Consider the following 16,107-nt stretch of genomic DNA (forward strand, 5'->3'; position numbering starts at 1 on the left):
AATGAAAATTATAAGACTCGTATGGCCAACGTTTAGACCTTATTAGTTGATCCATCTCATTGGTCGATGATCTTCCTTTAGATAGATTAACTATTCAATGGAAAGTTAGGCTGGAATTTGTTATAGTCAAGTCTCGAAGGACCATTATAATCTGAGTAAGAATGACCATTATAATCTGAGTAAGAATAATTTACCTTGACCATAGTTTTATCGTGTATTACTACTTATAACCATAATTTTCTAAGTCTTTTTTCTTGGAAATGAAAACTTTAGATAATAAAAGAAGCAAAACACACATCAATTTAATATTGAGATGAAATTATGTGAAAATTCAATGAAAAAAGTTTGAATGAAATTAAAAATAAATAAATTTATTTTTATCAACTTTTTAAAAATGAAAGCTTTGGATGGTAAAAAAAAAAGCTTACATCAATCCAATTTTGAGGTGAAATAATGTGAAAGTTTAATGGAAAAAAGTTTAATCGAAGTTAAAAATAAATATACGTTATTATTTTCTCCATTTTGGTTTCTTGAAAATGAAAGTTTTGGATGGTAACAAACAAAATTTATATCAATTAAATTTTGAAGTGAAATGATGTGAAAATTCAATGAAAAAAGGTTTGAATGTAGTTAAAAATAAATATATGTTATTATTTTTCTCAATTTTGGTTTCTTGGAAATGAAAACTTCGGATGGTGAAAAATAAAACTTACATAAATTTAATATTGAGGTGAAATTATATATTAATGTGTAAAACTATACAATTCATGTAATCAAGACAAGTCTATGAACCTTAAAAAACTTTCTTTGAGTCTAATTACTTAAAAAAACCCGAAATTGCTATCTCGATCGATGAAAAATTTGAAATTTCCATCGAGATTTTGAGAATGGGGGAGAACTAAAATTTCACCCATACCGAAATTTCGATCGAAATTTCAGGATTTCCATCAAAATTTTAAACTACAATTGAAATTGAAAATATTGTTATCTATAAATCTTATTTTATATTATAGAAAATGGAATGGACAAATGTGTTGTCTGTTAGGTAACATGAGCCTAAGCTTTGAAAATACTTTTGTTTTTACTCTCACGCAGTAAGAGGAAAGGTGAAACTATAATGGTATGAAATCAACAAACAAAAAAAAAAAAAAAAGAGAAAATATAAACAATAGAGAAATCGACATAAATATTACGTGGTCCACTAATAATATATTAGCTATATCTTCAAATAAAAGTAGATAAAATTTTACTATTATTAGAGAGAAACTATCATACTACAGATTCAGAAGAATCAGTAAAGTTTGAGAGTATTTTCATTTTTTTTATTTACGTGCATCTCAACAATTCTCACGGGACAACTCGTCTAGTATTATAATATTTGAATGTTAGGAAAACTCGTAGGATATTAAATTCTAGAGTTAGAGAGTTTGTATAATGCACTCATCTAAATCCTAGTGTCAGCATTATGAATAACATAAATATAACAAGATCCCGTGTTTGATTGTTTAGCACGTCAGATAACAGATTCAAGGTATACATATAAAACTGTTCTTTTTTGTTTAAAATTCAAGGTATACATATCATGTAGATAATTTCTTGTCAAGATGAATATTCTATGATCTATTTTGTTGATTTGTTTCATTGGTATTGCTTATCAATAATATTCGATTTATAATCTATCGATGTGATGTGATAGGGCAACGAAGTCTATATATATATATTTTTTTTTTGAAAAAGTGTTATGGTTTGAAACTTCAAATTGTGAGTAAAAGGACCATTGTCAAACTAGATCGATATAAACCATGAATAAAAAAATGTGGATGATAACTAAAATAATTATTATTTAAAAGTTTGAAAACTAAAATAAATATCTTGAAATTCATGAACTAAAGTGAAATAACCATCAAGATGCATGTCAATATCTAAGATTTTCAAGCGTCCATCACTTTAGTCTCTTTGGAAAGTTTAAAAGTATCACAAACCAAGTCATTTTTAATAATTATTAGTTCAAAACATATGTGATACACGCGAAATATTATACTTTTATTTTTAGTACATATCATAAGTTTTAAAAGATTATAATTAATATATCCAATAATTTTTACATTGTTTGACCTAAATAGTTATAATTATTTGAAGAGATGGACAAAAAAGAAACTTAAGAAAATTTAAAAGTCAAAATACGTAATTGTTCGTTCAAACATATCACCATCGTGAAATATTAATATATCATATCTAAGCTATAAATCACACTCATACATGGAATGATACACCATTTTCTTTGTATCACTTCAATCTAAATAGTTGTAATAGGGCAAATTACATGATAATCTGTACAAACATATTTCAATGTTAGATCGTGATTTACTACTTCGTTGTGTAACCACCTTGATTTAAATAATTACGATAGGACAAATGCCATGATTATCCAAATCATCATGGATTGGTCTATGGTAGATAAGAGAACACCCCCTTGATAAATGGCTAAAAGATCATAGTTTCAATCTATGGTAGCCACCTACTTAGAATTTAATATCCTACGAGTTTTCTTGACACCCAAATGATACTCATGGATATATAAAGAAAAAAAAAAAGAAACTTGTCTATTCAAACATATCTTCACTGCTAGATTGATCATATATTTCACATTTATGGTTTAGATTTCACCTACGAAAGAATACACCATTTTGCATATAAACCACTTTAACCGACATAGTTGTAATGAAACACAAAATAGAAATTATGATAAATTGTAAAGACATACCTTATATATATATATATATATATATAGATCAATGCTCACATGGAATTATCTTTTTAATAATAATAAGACATTTTCTCCCTCCACCAATCCTCCCACTCTTTTTCCTCACGCTCTCCCTCCTATCTCTCTCTCCTATCTCTCTCCATCAATCTCCCTAAGAACATTTGACCAAGTTAAAAGAAAGTTTCACATCACAAAGAGCCAAGAAACACTTTTCTTTACTAAACCATAAAGAATCAAATTGAAACCAAGTTTCAAACTATAGGGACGAAATTAAAACAATTAAAAGTATAGTCTTAGTTTCCTTACACAAAAGGGAGTATATGTTTTAAGAATTGAGAGTGAGGAACAGTAGAATCTGATCTCATGGCAAGAGAAAGCAGCCAAATTCGTGGCTTTTATAAGGAATATATTGGAAGAAAAGAAAAAAAACTGTTCCAATAACATAAAAGAAAGAGTCTAAACTCGTACTCTTTGATCTTCTCAACCCTTAGCTGCCTTCCTGATGGCTGAGTTGTTCCGAAAATGAAGACCAAAAACTTCCCTTCTCTGTATATATAAACATATTTCAAACCAATCCAAATCAACCCATTTCCCAATTTCGTTCCAATTCTCTCCCTTCTCTATTTCTCTTTCAATTTCCATCTCTCTCTCTATGGGAAATTACAGGGTTTGTCTGTGTTTCATTAGAAGGTTTAAGATGTCTAAAGAAGAGCCGCCGCCGGACGTGAAGGAGGCGTTTGTCAAATATGCTGGCGGCGCTGCTGCCCATATGACCGCCGAGCAGCTGCGGTCGTTTCTCGTTGAGTTTCAAGGAGATCAGACGGCGTCACTGGCGGATGCTCAACGGATTGTTGAGCACGTGCTGCAGCGGCGGCATCACGTGATCACCAAGCTCACAAAACATAGTCTCACTCTTGATGATTTCTACTACTATCTCTTCTCTATGGATCTGAATCCCCCAATTTCAGATCAGGTGAGGAATTAGTTTCTCTCATTTCTTTTGTTTTCTTGGAATTTGGAAGATTTGGTTTCTGGGTCTTGTTCTTCAGATTGAGGAGGATTTTCCTGCAATTTAGATTTGAAATAAATCAGATTTTATTTGCAAATTCTTAGATATGTTAGTGTTGAATCAACTTACAGGTTCATCAGGATATGAGAGCTCCATTGTCCCACTATTACATTTACACAAGCCACAACACATACTTGACTGGGAATCAATTGAGCAGTGATTCTAGTGATGTTCCAATTATAAATGCACTGAAGAGCGGCGTGCGAGTCGTGGAGCTTGATTTGTGGCCAAACTCTGAAGAAGATGACATAGATGTTCTTCATGGAAGGTGAGAAAATAGTTGAACAATGATAATTGAGAGAAATATGTGTTTCTGACTGAAGTTGAATTTGTAATTTTTGATTTAGGACTTTGACAACACCTGTGGAATTTGTTAGATGTCTGAAGTCTATTAAAGAGAATGCTTTCATAGCATCGCCATATCCTGTCATAATTACTCTTGAAGATCATCTTACTCCTGATCTTCAAGCTAAAGCAGCAGAGGTATCAATTTTGCTCCCTCAAATTCCTGAGAGTGAAAAATTTTGCTCACAGTAATGATGAAGATGATTGTTTTTGTTTGCAGTACATAAAGGAAACATTTGGAGACATGCTGTTCTTTCCTGAAGCAGAATATCTACAGGAATTCCCTTCTCCTGAAGAATTGAAGTATCGGATCATCATTTCGACAAAACCCCCTAAAGAATACCTCAGATCCAAAAATGTGAAAGGGGAGAATTCTTTCAGTGATGATGAAACTGATGATGAAGATGGGGTTGATACGGTCTGCTTGAAATTTACCACATTTTAGCTGTGTTTTTCTAGTCATTTTCTGGTTCCAGTATCTTGATGAAGTATACAACTTCATTGGGTTGCAGAGTGAGAGTGAATCCAGCGAGAGTGATGACAGTGATTACGAATCTTACGCTACAGGTGTATCCGAATACAAACGTCTAATCGCCATTCATGCTGGAAAACCGAAGGGAGGTTTGAAGGAAGCTCTAAAAGTTGGAGCTGATAAAGTTAGACGCCTTAGCTTGAGTGAAAAGGCACTCAAAAAGGCAACTAAATCTCATGGAATGGATGTCATTAGGTAACAATAACAATACACGTTCAATTTACTCCAGCAAGACGTAAAGTGAAATCCAAAGCTTCATTTTCCTATTATTCACTTCTTTTTTACAATTATTTTCCAAACTGACACCAATCCCCTGTTCTTGTTTCAGATTCACCCAGAAAAACATGTTAAGGATATATCCAAAGGGAACACGAGTAAATTCTTCCAACTACAAGCCACAGAATGCTTGGTTACATGGGGCCCAGATGGTTGCTTTCAATATGCAGGTATTTTCTTTTCTCTGGGATCAAATTACGACACTGTCCTTTTCTTCTAGAAAAATAAACTTAGTTGGATCATTGCAGGGACATGGAAAGTCTCTCAGCTTAATGCGTGGGATGTTTCGATCCAACGGAAGTTGTGGCTATGTGAAAAAACCTGACTTTCTACTCACAGTTGATCCCCATGGCAAGGTGTTTGATCCTAATGCAACTTTGCCAGTTAAAAGAACTTTGAAGGTAGGGGTTTGCCAAACTAGATCTTGTATAATGTTTTGCTGGACTTGCTCTCAAAAACATTGTCATGCAAACGCCAGGTGAAAGTCTACATGGGTGTTGGCTGGAATTTGGATTTTGAAAGCACCCACTTTCATTTATATTCCCCACCTGACTTCTACGCACGGGTAAGTTTCAAATGAATGGCAATCTAGCTAACCTAAGTTCATTGTTAGCAAATAATGTTACCAGAACTCAAGAGTTTATTGAATTCTGTGCAGATTGGAATTGCGGGAGCTCCAGCTGATGAGATAATAAAGAAAACAGAGATCAAAGAGGAGACTTGGAGTCCTGTTTGGAATGAAGAGTTTACATTTCCTTTGACCATTCCTGAACTGGCTTTACTTCGAATCGACGTGTATAGTTATAACATTTCAGATAAGGATGTTTTGGGAGGACAAAACTGTCTGCCTGTGCCTGAAATGAAGCCAGGCATCCATGCTGTTCCTCTTTTTGACCGTAAAGGATTAAAGTATAGTTCTGTAAAGCTTCTAATGCGTTTTGAGTTTTCCTAAGAATACGATTTCTTTTTCTTTGGCAACATCTCAGAGGAGTGAATTTTTACTATCAGCCGTTGTCCGTGGTGGAGACTATTGTTGTTCTTTGACCAGAATGAGTTGGATTCCAACATTTTTCATAGGGTAGGTGTGAAGCATCGAATATGGGGTCTTCCACTTTTCTCTCTCACCCTGTTTTCCCTTTCCTTCTTTGATGCCACTGTAATATTATAAAATCAGATTCCTTCTTCCTAAAGAGAGTGATTATTCTTGTAAAGCAAAGTAGAGCCAGGAGAATAAATGGATCTATGAACAGAATTGTGAAATTCTTTGATATCTTTCTTCCTAATAAATGCAGCGGATCAAATCACTTTACTGAATAACTCGGGCAACAGTTTGCTGTAAAGAATCAGACTCTTAACGTAAAAAATCAAATGAGAAGACAAAAGGACAAAGGAATCAGACCCTTTAAAGTTCAAACATTAGCCAACATTTAGGATTTAAACGATTCAATCAGACATCTAAAATTCTAGCGACAGCCTATTCCTACTACAATGTAAACTAGGCTGCCAGATTTGGAATCACAGTTCCCTTTCTTAGAGTAAAAGAAACTTCTTGCTAGTTCGACAGTTGCTCTCTCTAAGAAAGGAACCTCTTGCGATGAACACGGATTCCAACTTTGGCTGGACGCCATTCTTTAGGGAGTGAAAGTGAAGCTCCCCCCTCCCCTTCTTTTTCTCTCTTTTCTACAGATACATATATGACAACAGGATAAACAGAAGAAATTGACACAAAGAAAGTGCAGATTTGGTGTCTGCTCTGTGTCATTGTAAAGAATGTATAAGCACAGTTTTAGGGTCTGCTTCTGTTTCAGGAGAAGATTCAGGACAAATGTAGCAGAAGCACCAGAAGATGTGAAGATGATGTTTAATCAATACTCAGAAAATGGCATAATGAACATTGATCAATTGCGGATGTTTTTGGAAGAAATTCAAGGAGAAGAATCTGACATAAAAGCTCAGGCCATCTTCAACAATCTCAAGCACCTCAATATCTTTCAGAGAAGAGGCCTTCACCTCGAAGATTTCTTCCGTTATCTTCTTGGGGACCTTAATCTTGCTTTCTCTCCCTCCCAAGGGGTTCTCTCTCTTTCTTCTCTTTACTTTTCAGACCAATCTACAACATGTGCAATGCCACCCCATCTTAAAACCAGAGCATCATTCAGACATAAAAATTAATTAAAATATATTTGATTATCACTAGTTTTGTCATAAACAATATTGTTTTGTTTTGATATAACACAGATTTTCTTTTTTTTTTCCCAAAATTATAAGTTTATGAACAGTGAGTTCAGTATGAACAATAATATTAAACTTTTCAAGCTATACGTGTCAAATTTCCTAAAACCAATCTTAAAAAGAAAAGTAGAAGTTTGCTTTGAAAAAAATATGCAATATGCATAAATCATGGTTTCTGTTTAAGACCATATCTTGAATACTAGCCATTTTTTCAAAAGAAATTTTTTGTTTGAGAGTTTTGTCAAACAAAGTAGTTTTTTTCCTTAGTCTGGTCACGTACTGATATTTCTACTTTTTTTTTTTTTTCTTTTAATCAAAGTCAATTTCCTAGACAAATGATTGACAAAATAGTTTTGAACTTCATCACGAAGTAATTCTTTAACATGACAATATGTATTAAGAAAAGATTCATATTCTATATCATGATGTTCTTGAAACATATAATAGGGATAATTATTTTCCTTTAGTATGTTTCAGTTATATTATCTCCGGTTGATATTTGGTTGTTAAAGTTTTAAGAGAAAAACCATCATCTTAGAAATAAGATTATATAGTTGAATATGTCAAAAAGCGTAGGGCTTTTATAATACACTGAAATGTTCAAACACTTTTGTTAAAATAGTTGTAGGTTAAAATTGGTTATAAATAGTTGTAAACATTACTATTATATTTGGTACTCCAAATATAGAGTGAGCTATAATAATCCTCCACCAACATCAAGTCAGTATCCCAAACACCTCCTAAATGTTTAAGGAAAAAGCTGCAAATTAATCAAAGAAATATAACTATCACTTCTATCAATTGAGTTTCCACTTCATATTTCACTGAGAAATCTAGAATAAATTTGTAAGAGAAGATATTATTGATTAATAGTTGGGAACTGGGTGCAGGTTTATCAGGACATGAGAGCCCCATTGTCTCACTATTACATATTTACTGGCCACAACTCCTACTTAACAGGAAATCAACTGAGTAGTGATAGCAGTGTGACTCCTATCATAAGGGCTCTAAAAAGAGGAGTAAGAGCAATCGAGCTGGATTTATGGCCTAGTTCCAAGAAAAATGGCATTGATGTTCTTCATGGAGGGTATGACCTAAAGTTTGCACACTATCAAAATTTATATTTCAAGTGTTAATACTAAAAGGGTTTGACTTAAGAACACTACTCTTATGAAAACTCCTTAATACACTCAAGATACAGTTATCTCACTTTGATGAAATTTTCCCTTTTAATGCATATAAAAATGTAGGAAAAGGTAAAACTAGCAATAGAAGCTATATTAATAATAATGAAAAATAAATAAAATAAGTAAAGCAACAGAAGCTGTGTGTGTGTTTTTCTAAAGAAACTTCTGCATTAACTAATTGAATTATCTACGGAGCTGTAGGACACTCACAGCTCCGGTGGCACTCATCAAATGCCTGCGGGCAATTAAAGATCATGCTTTTACAGCTTCTGAGTATCCTGTAGTTATAACTTTTGAGGACCATCTCACCCATGATCTTCGGAAAGAAGTGGCCAAGGTAAGCAATAGAGCTTACAGTATTGTTAAGTTCCATCCTCTTTTCATAACAATTTTGATTCCTAGTTTTATTCTTTTGGAAAAAGATCAATTGCTAATATATTTTTGAGGACAAACTTTTGAATTTTATTCAAATTTCAACCATAGTGGTTTTTTTTTGTAAGACTTGTTTAATACTTTCCTTAAAATTTGTGCTTCGCATTTTTAGAACCATGTTTCCACTCCCAATTGATTTCTTGTATTTTGGTACACTAGAAAGATTCAAATCATAGACTTCTAGATTGATAACACATGTTATATGTCATTTCAACTATGCTCTCTTGGACGGTTTTAGTTCTTTGTATTATAATTTTTAACTTTTTTTATTTTAGAAAAACCTTAACAAATTATGCCTCATTCGGAATTGCAATCACAAGCGGAAAGAGTATTTATGGGAGAATTTTAGCCATTTAGTCTAGTAAAACAAATTGTTTATTAATACAACAAGAATCAATTTTCAATTCTCTCTAACGTGCAAAAGATAATAGCAACATTTAGTTCTAGCTTTCTAATATTCTGCCACATTCTCTAGCAATTTACAAATCTGAAATTTATTCTTCCATATTCATATATATTTTTTTCACATCTATTAGAAATCCATTTTTTATTCAATTTTTTATAATAATTACTTTTCTTAAACTTTTACCAAATAATTTAGATTAAACAAAATTAGATGCAATTTCAATCATAAATTTTTTAAAAATAATTCTTATAATAAATTGCGAACTAAATATCGATATGAAAATAATTGAAATAATTAGCTTCCTTTGATCCTTATAACTAAATTACACCAATTTAATATTAATTTATCAATCACCATAACTAGTTATTTCTAATTTAAAATTGAAAATTTCCCAAAACTATTTTACTCATTGCACAACTAATTTTTTTGAATGCACTATTAACCATTATTACAAAACCTATTGCAATTCCAAACTAAAATATAGCTTTTAAAAAATGTTTTAGGTCAACAAATTAAGATACAAAATTGTAAACAAATAAAACATAAATAACTTTTACAAGCATACTTTTTTCCAAAAACAATGTTTTTTTTTTATATATCTGTGAGTGTCCGGGTCAGCTTACACGCACCTTGACTATTCTTATGGAACAACCCACCGACTCTACAACATTTAGGAGTCAAAGAAACTCGTAGGAAATTAATTCCTAAGAAGGTGGTCACCATAGATTGAACCATTGACTTTTTAGCCATTTATTGAATCTATGTCTCCCTTTTTATCATTAGGTCAACCCATGATGATTCCAAAAATAATGTTATAAAACATAGCCTTGAAGAATTCTGAATAATAAAATCCAAAAAAGAAGTTATTGAAAATTCATTTTATAAAAGTATCAAATTAGGGTTAATTTATAAATTTAGTAATCCCTAAAATTTATGGTATGTGTCTATTTAATCTCTAAACTTTTAAAAGTGTTCAATAGATTCTTAAACTTTTAATTTTGTGTCTAATAGGTCTCTTGACAAATTCAAAATTTTAAAAGTTAGTTAATTAAATATAATTTTAAATTTTATGTTTAATGAAACTCTAAGAGCCTGTTTAATAACGTTCTTGTTAATTGTTTTTGTTTCTCATTTTTTGTTCTTTGTTTTTTTAATTTATTTTTTGTTTTTTTTTTTAAAAAAAAAAATAGAAACAATATCGTAACTATTCTTGTTTCTTATTTCTTGAAAAAAAAAAAACAAAAATGTGTTTGATAATTATCTCTTGAACCTTGTTTTTTTAATTGAAATGAAATTTAGCACTTATAACATAATAAAATATATAACATAGATTAAAACAAAGCAAATTAAAAAATATATAACTATACTAAATTTTATCTAAAGTCGTTAAATTTGATTTGTGATATTAGCTTACATGAGTCGGTCTAAATTCGATTAATTTGTAAATTGTCCGACAAACTTTGTAAATTAAAATTTCGGTGATAATTAATTTATTTAAATTTACATATTTGTGTGTCAGCTTGGTAATGAAGCATTTAGGTTAGAAAATCGAGCATACCCACATTTAATTAATTCAATAATTATTTTTATTTTTCTTATTAGTCATCATGCACACAAATAAAATCTAAAAGAGAAAATATTTTCTTTCAAAATAAATGGGAAACGTGACATATCTTATTAATTTATCTCTTTGATAAAAAGAAATGAAAATCTTACCAAAATTAAGGAATAATAATAGAGAATTAGAAAGTAAATAATAACTAAAGACTTCTTAATGAAAAGGGAAAATAAAAGGGGGAGAGATATAAAAAATCAAAAAGAAAAAAAAAATGAAAAGAAAAGGAAAAGATATGAGAAAAATAAAAAAAAGAAAAAAAAATGAAAAGAAAAGGAAAAGATATGAGAAAAATAAAAAAAATGAAAAAGATAAAAAGGAGAAAACAGAAACTACTTTTCCCCCCTCAAATTTGATCATTTTGAGAAGATTCTTAAAATTTAGGAAAAAAAAAAACTTGAATGGTTATCAAACAACTTTGTTTCTTTAAAAAATGAGAAACTGAAAAAAAAAAACAAAAAAAACAAAAATCAAAAGATCAAAAACGCTATCAAACGAGTCTTAAATTATCAAATTTCCGTGAATTTTAAGAAAAATGAAAGCCCAAAAACTAAATTTGTAATTTAACCTGAAATTAATAATAAAATACTCACCAAATGAACCAAAGACTTCCCTTGTTTTTAAGTGCCATTAATTCTTCCTTTACTGTACTAATGTGTAGATGGTTACCGTAACATTTGGAGACATCCTCTACGTTCCTAAATCTGAAGACTTGAATGAATTCCCGTCGCCAGAATCACTAAAGGGAAGGATTCTGATTTCTACCAAACCACCAGAGCACAATAAAGTTGAGAGCACCAAGGAAAAACCACCAGCAGATAAGCAAAGAGACACAGCAGATGATGACATTTGGGAGAGTGTAAGGCCTCAAGAAGATATGGATGAGGTGCATATCATATTTTGTCTATTCCTTTCATTATTATATTTTTCATGAAAATAAATAACTTATAATGATGTAACATTGACAAAATCTAGAACATTTAAACAAACCTGAAAGATTCACACTTGGATTATCACCTCTTCTTCTGAAATTGCTTTCCACAGTGGACATGATGTAGAATTCTTGATGCAGAAAGTAAGCTAGTTTCATTTCCAGTTCCCCTTCTGACTTGTAGGATCATCTGGTGGAGGAAGATAAAGATGAAGATATTGTAATTCCAGAATATAGAAGTTTGATTGCTATTCATGCAAAGAAGATGAAACGTGGATCAGATCTCCAGACCTTCTTTAATGATATAGAGAAAGTTTCAAGACTAAGTCTGAGTGAGCAAGAACTTGAAAATGCTGTAACCAACTATGGACACGATATTATCAGGTATAACCATATCCCTTTAACATTGTCCTGACATTTACTAGAGTGAATTTGGAGGCTATGAAATCAAAGTCTGCAAACTCATTCACAGAAGAAATTAGTGAAGATACATTATATCCATTTGATAGCATTTTTTAAATAACATGTTTCATATTAGTTTTTGCTCTAATTTCACCTTATATATAAAATGTATAAAATATTATTCAAACTTTTTTATTAGCTTTCTTAGTTGTTTTGAGTTCAACATGATACCTGGAGGTGAGAGATTCAAACCTCTGACCTCTTGATGGATGGTATATGTCTTAACCATTTGACCTATGCTTAGGTTGGTTTATGCTTAACTTCCCAATAGTGAATAGAAAAAGAAAAAAAAAGTACTAGACATCTTAGAGTTACATTTTGAAAATTAATAGCAAACAAAAAGAAATGCATTGTTAAGTAAATTTTTTTATTCTTCTTATTTAGTACTCATTTACCTGAATGACAAAACGGATAACCATGAATATCCAACATCACAGCTAGAGAATCAGTATTTCTATGTTTTTCTTTAAGAGATATTCAATAAAACTTTGCCTTAGGTTTACTCAGAGGAATTTGCTGAGAGTGTACCCAAAAGGTTTAAGATTAGACTCATCTAACTACAATCCTATGCTTGGCTGGACTCATGGGGCTCAAATGGTTGCTTTTAACATGCAGGTATTAGAGTTCAGACTCCTCTTCTATATTTTTGTCGCTAAGCATGTGAACAAAATGTAAACTACTGACTCAAGCCAGATTCCATTGATAAGACAAAGGGCAGGGGAAAAAATATATAGAATTTGATCCAGCTTTACTGGCCACTAGAATATATGTTCAGCAACTAAGTTTTGTTCAAATAATTTGGGTTGAGGCAAAACCTTTAACAAATGTTTTAACCAAGAGAAGAAAAATATCAAACGAAAATGAGAAAGAGAGATTAGGGGAAGACCTCAATAAAGGCAAAACCTGCAACTAATGATTTGTACATTTGTACATATTGAAGGGATATGGGAAATACTTGTGGATCATGGAAGGAATGTTCAAAGGCAATGATGGTTGTGGCTACATTAAAAAACCCGATTTCTTGTTGACTAACCCAGATCATAAGACTTCTAATTCCAGATCAACATCTTCGACTATGATAAAACGTTTAAAGGTCAGTTTGCTTACACATTGATCATCTCCTCTTAAACAAAGCTACAAAAAATGTTCACCATTGAACAATCAGACATGATTCAATCGCAATGCATACAGGTAAAGGTATACATGGGAGAAGGATGGCATTTGGAATTCGGTCTCTCACATTTCGATTTCTATTCACCTCCAGATTTGTACGTTAAGGTAAGAAACAGAAATCGAAACTAAAAATCAACATTAGCAAATGGCAGATAAGGGATTGAAGTTGTATTATGTAACATGGATTTGCTTACCGATTATAGATCAGAATCGTCGGAGTCCGAGAGGATACAGTGACGAGAAGAACGATCCCCGTTGAAGACCAGTGGGTACCTGTTTGGAATGAGGAGTTTAGTTTCTCAATAAGCACTCCTGAATTAGCTTTGCTACAACTTGTGGTTCGTGACCACGATACATCTGGAAAAGATGACTTCGCCGGCCAGACATGTCTTCCGGTGAAAGAGCTCCGATCAGGAATCCGAGCAGTGCCGTTATACAATCGGAAGGGAGAGAGATACAAGCATGTGAAGCTCCTTATGCGCTTCGAATTTGAATGAGAGAAATATATACTTCCAAAAATGGAATTTATATCAATAATAAATAAAAATGGAATGAGACCTCTCGCACATTGACAGAGCTTTTAGCATGACGGCCTTCCACAAGTGCTAATGATTAATGATCTATCCTAACTTATGAAATCTAATCTTATGCTTATGTTACTAATAGTGTTTTAAATGGTACTGCATCAGGAATATCAGCCTGATGTTGGCATATTGCTGACCTAATAAGTTATGTTAACGCAATATCCTTTTTCTCATTTTTTTTCCACTTAGCTTCATGCTAGGGACGTCCCTTCAACCTGATTTTTTTGCTCAATTCTGTCGTGATTTAAAAAGACATCACAATGTTTAAATTTAAATCTTACAGTTGAAGCGACAGTGCGAAGCACTTTTGATTATGTTTAATTTAAACATTATGATGTCTTTTAAAATCGCAACAAGGTTGAGTAAAAAACCATCAAATTGAGAAGGATGTCCCTAATATGAGGCTAAGTGGAAAAAGCATGAGAAAAAGGGATATCTCGCTGGCCCAGCTCATCAGGTCAAGGATACACCAACATCAAGCTCGGAGGGTCATCCATAATGCAATGTCACTTGTGTTGGTAGTGCATTCTAATGTAAGTATAATGTTAGATTTTATACGTTTGTAGGGGGGTCATTAATCATTAAGGCGCCCATGAAAGGGTCATCCGTACAAAAATTTCATCAATAAATGTGTAGGTCACAATTTCAAGAAAATATAGATAAAAATATCAATAAAATACTAATATGATAGCTATTTCTTTTTTAAAAAAAAACATTTTTTAAAAAAAGTAAACAAAATTAAATTAATAAATAAATATTTTATTGCTTATTTTTATGTTTCATAAATTTCTTTAAGATATAATGGAAATATCAATTCACCTCTTATGTGGATGTTGAAACTAAGGAAATGTAAAAATATCGACATACCGATATAAATTTATTGACATCTTTGCTTATAATTAAATTTGAATTTTTCATTTTTTTCTCAAGATATGATTTCTTTTTATTACAGTTATGTCGAATGAGACATTGAACTTCCAAACTTCAACAAAGATATATAGTTAATATTCTTGTCAACATAATTATACTCATGTTGGTACCTATACACTAATTATCGAAAAACAGCTTGTAACCCTAGGGGTATTTTAGTAATTGTGTGTATCCTAGGGCTTCCCACTAGTCTATTTATTTGGCCTATTCTCTTGTACTTTGTGTATCAGAATTAATAATAAAAATCAGTGTCTATCGTGGTTTTTCTCCCTGTACTAGGGTTTTCACGTAACTGTGTTGTTATTCTCTTCCATACTCTTTTATTTTTAACATGGTATCAGAGCTCGGCAATGAAACCCTAGCCGTTATGGAAGAGAATCAAGCACAGTCATCTTCTGCTGATGGAACTTCGGTTTTTTACATGAAGACAGCTATTCAAGCAGCCGTAAAAGAGTGTTTTCAAGTAGCCTTGCCAGAATTACTTTCGGCCGTCCAACAGCAGTCAACGAAGGGCCGCCGTCTGTGGGAGCAGCCGCACCAGACAAATCCGATCGGTCTAGGTTACAGGGTGCTACCTTCCGTACTGTCGGAGTTCGCTGCTCAGTCACAGACGTCCGCCTCAGTTGTAGTCACCCTAGTCTGCCGGTACGCTTCAGGTTAGATCGACTTCCAAGGGTTCACCTCGAACGCGAATGCGACTATTCTACTTCTGCCAGCGAACGCGAACGCAACCGTAGATTTACCCAGCCAGTGACGAACGAGATTAATCAGCCGGTGATTCAGTACCTAACGACGAGACGCCTGCCGACCAAACGATTCCAGATGAGCGAGTCCAGACGAGTCTTCGACGGACGGACATGTATGTTTTCAGTTGATTCGAACCGTGGGTCGCCGCCAGCCGCACCGGTCGAGGCCAGATCCGTCATAGCTCTTCGCGCGCTGTCACAGCCCTCCGTGCCACAGCTCTTCGTGCTGGTCAGTCCTTCTGCACCAGATTCGTCCGATCTACGAGGAGTCACGTCGAACACGATAGATCCGTCCACACCTGGCCCTATTCGTTCGACCAACAACAAGCCGACGACCACCTTCATCCGGTGACACCCCTCCAGTCGGTGATCTCCTTCCAACTATTAGTGGCTGCCCCGTTTCCAACCAGTTGTGGCTCG

The 16,107-nt window shown here is 32.9% G+C and overlaps 2 protein-coding genes and 1 long non-coding RNA gene across 5 annotated transcripts; 2 read left to right on the forward strand and 1 right to left on the reverse strand.

The window, feature by feature from the left end:
• The first annotated feature begins 2,853 nt into the window (after window positions 1-2,853).
• Window positions 2,854-6,249, forward strand: LOC120083188 (phosphoinositide phospholipase C 4-like). Of its 2 annotated transcripts, none has more exons than XM_039038828.2 (9): window positions 2,854-3,740; window positions 3,908-4,104; window positions 4,184-4,319; window positions 4,402-4,599; window positions 4,694-4,908; window positions 5,042-5,159; window positions 5,238-5,390; window positions 5,468-5,554; window positions 5,648-6,249. In XM_039038828.2, exons 1-9 carry the CDS (start codon window positions 3,420-3,422, stop codon window positions 5,939-5,941), a joined length of 1,719 nt encoding a protein of 572 aa, XP_038894756.1. In that variant the 5' UTR covers window positions 2,854-3,419; the 3' UTR covers window positions 5,942-6,249. The 2 variants fall into 2 exon arrangements, with proteins under 2 accessions (XP_038894756.1, XP_038894757.1); XM_039038829.2 differs by having other exon boundaries at window positions 3,055-3,740; window positions 4,658-4,908.
• A 510-nt stretch (window positions 6,250-6,759) lies between these two features.
• Window positions 6,760-14,090, forward strand: LOC150030578 (phosphoinositide phospholipase C 2-like). The gene is made up of 9 exons (XM_090309646.1): window positions 6,760-7,062; window positions 8,112-8,308; window positions 8,610-8,745; window positions 11,523-11,747; window positions 11,977-12,176; window positions 12,752-12,869; window positions 13,195-13,347; window positions 13,446-13,532; window positions 13,631-14,090. The coding sequence occupies exons 1-9, from the start codon at window positions 6,760-6,762 to the stop codon at window positions 13,922-13,924; spliced, it is 1,713 nt and encodes a 570-aa protein (XP_090165772.1). The 3' UTR covers window positions 13,925-14,090.
• On the reverse strand, window positions 6,967-13,922 carry LOC120083190 (uncharacterized). 2 transcript variants are annotated; one of them, XR_005483382.2, is made up of 3 exons: window positions 13,622-13,904; window positions 11,852-11,982; window positions 6,967-7,099 (listed from the first exon to the last, which is right to left on the reverse strand). It is a non-coding gene; the product is annotated as an uncharacterized LOC120083190 (long non-coding RNA). The 2 variants fall into 2 exon arrangements; XR_016526827.1 differs by lacking the exon at window positions 6,967-7,099 and having other exon boundaries at window positions 11,760-11,982; window positions 13,622-13,922.
• Window positions 14,091-16,107: the final 2,017 nt, after the last annotated feature.

Source organism: Benincasa hispida, unplaced genomic scaffold (genome assembly GCF_027475165.1).
Source record: "Benincasa hispida cultivar pf3 unplaced genomic scaffold, pf3_genome.v1.1 HicScf1848, whole genome shotgun sequence".
NCBI lineage: Eukaryota > Viridiplantae > Streptophyta > Magnoliopsida > Cucurbitales > Cucurbitaceae > Benincasa > Benincasa hispida.